The sequence below is a fragment of the Gekko japonicus genome, unplaced genomic scaffold (assembly GCF_001447785.1).
Source record: "Gekko japonicus isolate JY-2015 unplaced genomic scaffold, Gekko_japonicus_V1.1 scaffold33, whole genome shotgun sequence".
NCBI classification, from domain to species: Eukaryota; Metazoa; Chordata; class Lepidosauria; order Squamata; family Gekkonidae; genus Gekko; species Gekko japonicus.
In genome coordinates this window covers 1,990,537-1,999,186 of record NW_015174272.1, presented here as the reverse complement: position 1 = coordinate 1,999,186, position 8,650 = coordinate 1,990,537, and the positions used below count along the sequence as shown (strand labels likewise).

At 45.2% G+C, this 8,650-nt stretch overlaps 1 protein-coding gene across 1 annotated transcript in view; it reads left to right on the top strand.

Moving 5' to 3' along the window:
* SMARCC2 (SWI/SNF related, matrix associated, actin dependent regulator of chromatin, subfamily c, member 2) overlaps positions 1 to 8,650 on the top strand; it is a 46,179-nt gene that overhangs the window by 33,982 nt on the left and 3,547 nt on the right. Inside the window, exons 22-27 of the mRNA XM_015423649.1 lie at positions 1,559 to 1,817; positions 3,540 to 3,863; positions 4,376 to 4,440; positions 4,887 to 5,016; positions 6,611 to 6,777; positions 7,417 to 7,551. Coding sequence (XP_015279135.1) covers positions 1,559 to 1,817; positions 3,540 to 3,863; positions 4,376 to 4,440; positions 4,887 to 5,016; positions 6,611 to 6,777; positions 7,417 to 7,551 — 1,080 coding nt within the window. The remainder of the gene's footprint in view (positions 1 to 1,558; positions 1,818 to 3,539; positions 3,864 to 4,375; positions 4,441 to 4,886; positions 5,017 to 6,610; positions 6,778 to 7,416; positions 7,552 to 8,650) is intronic.

Genomic DNA, 8,650 nt, shown 5'->3' with positions numbered 1-8,650 from the left:
GGGACAGGATTTAACTTTGTAAGCAAAACCATGCTTGAAATTGTAACCAGGTATGATAACAAAGTGTGGTTAAGCATTATGTCTGCACCAGGTCTGGTTATTCAAAGGGTAGTTATCCTTGGTAGTTTTTTCTCTTTTTTGTGTGTGGATCTGCTACCAGTTTCTAACTGATACTCCATTCGATCTAACTGATACTCCAAATACCTCAGGAAATTCCTTCTGTTCATGCTTCTCCAAGTTGAGAGGGTAAGCTCCATTTTTCCCTTGATGGCTAAAATCTTGCCAGTTAAAATCAGATTAGAATGGAAAGGCTGATAGTTGTCATTTGGAACTTGAATGCCTTTCCACAGAAGAAAGTAAACAAAAATAGGAAAATCTTCATGGGTACAGATACATCCATCTCAGTGCTTTCCATACAGCCTGTGAATTGAGACATTAAATAGTTAGTTATACTGACAATGCTTTGAAGTGGTATAGCTCAGACTAAGGTTGGTCAGACCTTCAAAACCTAAAAATGCATTTTTTAAAAGAAAAATATTTAAAAATGTAAAAATTGATACCAAACCCTAAACATGCATGTTGATTTACAAGCAACCGTAACCTTGGCTACTGAATGCTAATGAAGACTCACACAAGGACACTCTAGTGCAGGCTGAACTTCTGAATAGCTTCACAAATGTACAGCCTGCACTGATGCTGCTAGACAGATTGGGTTAAATCAAGACTATTTCAATAAGTAATTCAAATAACGATTTAATTCACTAAGGGAAAAAGACCAATTTAAATTGTATCTTTTCATTAGTTGTTTAGATATTTCCTGGATTTAAGTGCACTCTGAATGGTTGCCGTAACCGTAACACACATGGATTAAAAGCCTAATAGAGACTTTGTACAATATACATTTTAGACAGTGATAGATAGTACATTGCTTATCTTTTGATAACTGTGCTCATGTCAAACCTGCAGCTGTAAATGGGTACTGTTAGATTCAGCCCTGGAAGATGTTACTTCTACCCAGTGCTGGGTTCTGTTTTAGTCTCGTTGGTCATTTACCTGTCCTGCCCTGCCTCACCTTAGAGAAATAATCTCAATCAGCAGCAAGGGCTGGTGATAATTAATGATCAGGTCACTGGGATGGAAGGTAACTGTAAAGCATGGAACAGGAGTAAAAGGTCACTAAGGTGGATTAGTAGATGCTACCTGTGGTGACTTACCTGGCACCCAATATAAATGCATGTACTATATGATGACTGATGAAGCTGTTTTCTCCACAGTTCCTTCTAATCACAGCTCAGTTTTAAGAGATCATATGCTTGTATTAAGTTCAGGTTTCACTTTAAACCATGCTGTTTTTAAAAGAGAAGTTATAGCTGAAACTTTAAAAAAAAATTAAAAATCTGATTCAGATGTTGAAAAAAAATAAGTTATATTTTTTTAAAAGAACAATAACAACCAAAAATAACAAGTAATTATTATCCAGCCTGGGTAGGCTGATTAGCTGGTTCTGATCCTTGTCCTTTAGTATATATGTCTAATCTATTTCTCTGCTCATCTGTAGGCCTTGGAGATGTACAAGGATGACTGGAACAAGGTTTCTGAGCATGTTGGCAGCCGCACTCAGGACGAGTGCATCCTACACTTCCTGCGTCTCCCCATTGAGGACCCTTACCTGGAGGACTCGGAGGCCTCTCTTGGGCCCCTAGCCTACCAGCCCATCCCCTTCAGCCAGTCAGGCAATCCTGTCATGAGCACTGTGGCTTTCCTGGCTTCGGTTGTGGACCCCCGTGTGGCATCTGCAGCAGCCAAGTCGGCCCTAGGTAATTAACCTCCTATCCTGAGCATAGCTACACTTCACGGACATTTCCCCCAATTAGCAAACCCAGAAATGCAAGCAGAACACATTATGCAAATTATGCAATTTATTCCATTTCCTGGACTATTATTTTCCACATAATTCAGTGGGATGGGAGAGTTGCATTGGCAAAAACGTGGGAGAGGAAGGATATTGGGAGTGGTTGGGCTTGCAGAAGAAGGGTCACAGCATGGATGCAGGGCACAATACGATTATCCCACTGTTCACTGGAAATGCTGTCCACCCCACCTCTGTATAGTATGCTCCCCATGTTACCAAGCTTTTCTCTGCAGCCATACAGACTAGGAAGTTGGAGTTTTTTAAAATGAAAGCTGAGGATCTCAGGATGCCGAATTCTGGGCCTGTATCCTGGGAACCAGTAAGGAGATTTCCTGCTGTTACGAATGATGCTTTTTGCACAGACTGTACCTCGAGCGGACTCCTACCTCCATTTTTTTTGTTTTTTTAGCTTCATTTGTGCCATGTATCTGTATCAAATATGCTGCTATCTGAAGCCTGACTAGCACACTTCAAGTGTCTGGCTTCCTGCCCACCTCCCCAGGCCCTGTCTCCTCTTGTAAGGAAAGTAAGGCCACCTAATGTGCTCCGGCTCAAACACTAGTCTCCCAACACAAGTGTACATTTCAGGGATCTTTGGTCAATCAGCAGTTCCTTATAACATGTGCCTGTATATGTTTGTGAGCGATATATTAAAACAGTAACATATGAAGTAGCCACAGAAGACATTAGTGGAGCTGCGTGATTTTCACAATTGTGGAAATCCTAACACCGGATTATCTAACATCATTGGAAGTAAAGGGGCTCAGAAGAGCCTTTTCCTTAGCTAGATGCTCTGCCCTCCCTTCCACTGTACTTGAGGGGAAATATAAGAACATTCCTTATGCGGGAAGGCTTTGCACCTGCCCACTCAGGGAGATAGAGACTTTAGAACATATGTTCTTTAAATGCCCACACTATGAGGTGGCGCGTAGAGAGATTATCACCCCACTGATAGGAAAAAACCCGGGTCTGTCAGAAAAAAACAAACTGGGATTTCTTTTAATTGACAAACATCCCAAGATTATCCATCAAGTAGCCAGGTTCTGTAAGGTGATACTAAGGTCACAGAAATTGTTTAGCAGCTAGATGTAAGTGTAACTTCTATACTAGATTCGAATGCGTTGTATTTGGAAGCATTCTATTTTATATTTAAAATGTTTATATTAGTTTTTAATTTTCTAGAATGCATTATCTGTAACATACATACATTCATACATATACATCTGTAAGCATATCTGATCTAAGGACTGTAATAGAAATAAACTAAACTAATACTTGGAAGGTGTGCCCAAGAATCAGCTAGACTGTGAAATGATGGGTGTTAGGAGTCTGGGAGCTAGAGTAAATCCCTCCACTGGATGCTAAAGCAGATCCCTCCAGTGAAGTGAAAAATCCAGTTCCCTCGCGGCTGTATCATAAGTCCTCCTCTGCCCATCCTGCAGCTGTTACACCATCTTCTGTATTTTTTAGTAAGTGGGAGAGGTGCAATTATATTTCTTGTTGGCCTGGCCCCAGCACCTGGACCATTCTACCTTGTTCTACCCTTCTCCTGTTATCCACATTGCCCATATTGTTTCTCAGTTGTTGCTCTGAAGTAAGCTATTCAGCTTGACTGTGTCTTCTGCAGAGGAATTCTCCAAGATGAAGGAAGAGGTGCCTACAGCCTTGGTTGAAGCTCACGTCCGCAAGGTGGAGGAAGCCGCCAAGGTGACAGGCAAGGCAGACCCGGCATTTGGGCTGGAGAGCAGCGGAATTGCAGGGACCACTTCCGATGAGCTGGAGAGAATAGGTGAGGGGGGCGAGCGGGGCGTCTTCCGCGCTTCAACCCGTGAAGCGCCCTCGTTGGACCTTGCCCAGTGTGCGGTGGGGACTAAGAAGGGTGCCGAGACGCAAGAGACCAGAGCCGGCCTGGCTTCCGGCCTGGAGCTCACACTCAACCGCCTGGCACAGGGTAAGGGGTTTCCCATCATCACTCCATCTAACTCCCCCCCTCCCCACTGGACTGGGTCAGCTGAAGGTTGGGATTTGTGGGTGGTGCTCTTCTCCTCCAGGACTGTAATGGCTGGTTCAGGGAGTTGGAGAACAGTAACTTTAAGCACTGTTCTTCAGGGCACATCTGGTTTCAAGCTGGAGTTGAGTAACTAGGGAACAGTGGAGGAGATTGGCATTTGGATCTTTTCCCCCATAATGGGGACCCGGCCCTGATCCTGCCTCAGAGCCAGAGCAAGAGTTTGCTGGGCCTGGTTTAGAGGCCCCCTCGGCCGTGGTTCTTTGCAAAGGCCCTGGAGACAGGATCCCATACATTTCTGGACTCCTGGGTTCCTTTCAGAGCATTCCTTCCCACTCCCATTCATTATTCCAACACTTCCCTCCAAAAAAAAAAGGTGTGGGGGGGAACTCTTACTTACGGGCACTAATATTGGCATCTTTTCTCCTGTCCTTTTTTCTCCACTGCTCACTCAGAAGAGAGCTGCACAGATGAGAGTCGAGCAGAACCACAGCCATCAGAAGAGAAGAAAGAGGTGAAGGTGCGGGAGGGCGTGGCCTAGAGCCTGATTATACGTGGGGCAGAAGGGGACCTGAATTAAACCCCTGGGGCATGATATAGAGGGCATAGCTGAGGCGGTGGGGAAATGAAGGGCTGGCTTTTAGGAAACCCCTCCAATGTGATTGCAGAACCAGAATGCCACTGTTTCAAAGTCTCTAAAGAAAGGCACAGTGACAGCTAACTGTGCAGCGATCCTTTATCCCAAAGCCATTCAGTATATGAAGCTTCTGATGCAGCGTTTCAAGGTTTTTGATCTGAGCAGCTGGAGGAATAACACTGCTCCAGTTTTGAGACTTTTCTAACTGGTGTTTTTGTGCTGTGTACATAAGTTTCAAGCTGTAGTTGCTGGTCATGATCTGGGAAGGAATACTAATTTTTAGAGCGGCTGTAGGCAGCTGTTGGCATCAAAACCTTCTTTCAATGCAGGAGCCAAGAGAAGGACCCCTGGAGGAGGAAGTAAAAGAGAAACTCGGAGAGGGGCCTAGGAAAGAAGAAGACAAGAACAAAGAGGCTGATGGAGAGAAGGAAATGGACAAGAATGATGGGGACCCCATGGGTGAGCAGCACCTTCCAAGATATGCTAGATTTGAGTCCAGGAGAACCTCAGAGGCCAACAAGATTTTCGAGAGTCAAAGCTCCCTTTGTCCGATCGGGTACCTGATCTCGAAAGATTATACCCTGAAAATCGTGTTGGTCTCTAAGGTTCCACAGGACTCAAATCGAACTGTTCAACTGCAGGCCAACACAGCTACCCTCTGAACTATCTTCCAGAATATGACAAGACTTGTACCAGGGCTAGTTAAGTGGGAGCCTGAACTAACTCAGGAAACTGAGACCATATGTCGTAAAGTCTCAGTGGTTATATTTTGACTTCACTGCTGTGCAGTAAACCCCCAGCTTCCTAGACAACCAGGAAGTTTACATGGTGTGGATGGGCTGGAAATCCGGGGGTCTGTCATCATTACTGTGTCAATTGTGTGGATGGGTGTGAAACCCCTCGGAACGAAAGGCAAGTTGGCAAAGTGTCATGGCATATTTTGCGGTTGATGACAGCAGCAGTACTGAGAGGTACGCTCATGAACTTCCTGCAGCCTTCCCTCTCGGTTGTCTTATCAGTGTCTGACCGGTCTCTGAAGCTTGTATCCAGCCAAAAACTGCCACCACAATACATGTAGATTTTCCCTATGTTTCCCCTTCTCCACTAGTCCCTTTTCACTGTTTGAATGATGCCACCTTTAGCTATGAGGCCCGTGTTGATGAAAAGCCACACAATGGGGGGGGGGTGCAGTGATGAGGGGGAACTGGACAAAATCTCCTGCTCCTCTGCTCATGAAGCTCCATTGGTGGAAGATGAAGGAGTAGTAATTTCACCCAATTTCCCTGCTTCATATGCACGACCAGCCTCCTAGCTTTTTTCTTTTTGTCCATATAATAATAATAATAATCTTTCAATTTATTAATCGCTCAATCCTGCAGAGCTGCTGGCTCTGAGCGATTTACAGTTACTCATTTCATAAGGGACTAACAATGATTCATGGGGGTAAGGGAGGACAACATATATAAATCTTTAAATCGCACACGTTCGCAGCCGACGGGGATTTGTTCAGCTGTAGACTAGACATGTTCCAGACGGCATTTCTCCACTCGACTTGGCTTGATGACGTCAGCTTTCTCCAAGTCTGATTCGAGTCGCAACGCTGCACTGCCACCGCCTGGCCGGAACGGCCCATTACAGGCTTCTTGATGCCGAAGAGATCTTTCTAGGCTTCCGATCTTATGAGCTGGACATTCCGTTCGCCGGCTAACACCTCCCCCACCCTCTCTAAGGGTTTTTAGTGTGCCCACCCTCTCTAAGGAGTGGTACCCATTTTATCTACTCGCCGAAGCTTTTGAACCGCTGGGTGGACGGCGAGCCTGGGACAAGGCTGGTAGCTCACACCAGCACGGGTCTAGAACTGACAGCCGTTCTGTTCAGCTTAGATGTTACTACTATAACCAGTGGATAAATCCCCTGTGCCACCGTCCCTTAACTCTAGGCATCTTCTTCCTGTGGCCCAAAAGGGACTGTTTTGGGAAAAATCCATGCTGTCAGCCCCTTCTGTATGACCAAAGATGCAAACGGTTCCCATAGCATTTTTTCTGCTCCTCAGCTGATGGAGACAAGGAGAAAGAGCCCAAGGATGGCCAGGAAGAGGGACCCAAGGATCTGGCCGAGATTGAGAGTGAACGAAAGACCAAGGTGGAGAGGGACATTGGTGAAGGTAACCTCTCCACTGCAGCAGCTGCTGCTCTGGCTGCTGCAGCAGTAAAGGCAAAGGTGAGTGGCAGGGGAATGGCTGGATGCGGTGCCCTTTGCAGGCCAGGCTGACGTAAGGGCTGTAGTTGTGGATCAGTAGCACACAAGACTGTCCTAGAGAGGGGGGCGGGAGAGATTTACGAAAGTCATGAGTCCTGATGAAGGAGAGCGTGAGGTGAGAAAGTATAAAAACCAAACCTCAGCCACAAGCCTACTTGGTCAAGAAAACCACTCTGTGACAGCCCCTCATCCATCCTATGAAGATAGTACGGACCTGCCTTACAAACTTACTGTAAGGGTTACTGAGGTAGAAGGTTTGGGAAGTGCTTTGTGCGCACCATAGATTTTACATACATCCTGTTTGTTTTTGAATATTTATTTAGTGGGGCTAAGTCACATTTTCCCACATGTTCATGTACCCTCCTTCTTATGTCATGCTCATAAAACACAGGCCGCCATCCTTAACCTAGGCGTCATGGCTTCAAGGCTTGGCTGTCGCAGGCATCTGAAGCTGTAGGTACTGACTGTGTCTTAGGATGATGTCCTTGCCCCACTTTCTCTGCTGGGGGATGTTGTTCTTTCAGTCTTTGTGGGATTCTGTAGGGCTTGATGTCGCTAGAGTGTTGCTCCAGCCTCCTTTTCTTTCCCTCCCCCCGGCAGCACTTGGCAGCAGTGGAGGAGCGTAAAATCAAGTCCCTGGTGGCCTTGCTGGTAGAGACACAGATGAAGAAACTTGAGATCAAGTTGAGGCACTTTGAGGAGCTGGAGACCATCATGGATCGGGAGCGTGAGGCAGTAAGTGCAGACTTGTCCTCTCAAAGTTAGGTCTGTTTACTCTGGGGGCTAGTTTTCTGGGGGGTGGGAGTGTTGTGATCTGGCTGCTTGTCATGAGAACCTTTGCTTAAATTTGGGGGCACCCTACTCCCTTCGTGGTGGTTAATTTTGCAGTCTGAGTCCCCTTACTTGTGGTCAGGAGATGGTCCAAAGGCACATCCTGTGGTTACATTGCTGCAGCGAAGTAGATCTGGACCTGGCTGATGCCTGAAGCAGAATCTGTCTGGGAACTCTGTGCTTACATAATGTTAGTAGCCAATGCTCCCTCTAAGCTGTGGAGTCCTGTGAGCAAAAATTCTACATTGTGAGCTACTGGCATTAAAGTTGTGAGTCAGTGATTTGGCTATTGCATAAATTAGTTTGCTCTGGAGCCGTCCTTCCTGAGCGAAGACAAAAACGTGTGAGCCAGAGGCTAAAAGACTGTGAGATAGCTCACACCAGCTGAGCTTAGAGGGAACACTGTTAGTAGCATAAGAATTTGGGAGAGAAAGGCAAAATTGTTCTGGGCTGAGGTACATGCAGAAATGGAAAAAATTGTGAAATGTAAATTTAAGAAAGAACCTGAAATATTACTGTTGGGACTTAAAATGGAAGAAGTCAATATGGCAAAAAGGACATCGATGTGGTATATGATTACGACTGCTAGAATGACATATGCCCAATGTTGGAAACAAGATAAGATCCCAGAAGTTGGGGAATGGATTAAAAAATTACTTTTAATGGCTGAAATGGATAAAATGACAAGGAAACTTAATAATATGGAGGCAGAAGAATTTTTTGCAGACTGGAAAGACTTTAAAGACTATTTTGAGAAATATTGGGATGTAAAGGACAATTTACTTTGCTTTGAGAATTATTGAAAAATGAAAGGTAGCAGAAAATAGAGATTGTATAAGAATTAACAATTGAAGGATAAGTTACCTGGGGATGTAAATAAGGTAAAAGGGAGGTTTGAAGAAAATTTAAGAATTGGGCTGGAGGTTGGAGCACTGTGGGAAGCCAAGAAGGGGGGGGAAAGGGAGGAGGGAAGGATATATAACTGTATAAGATTTGATATATG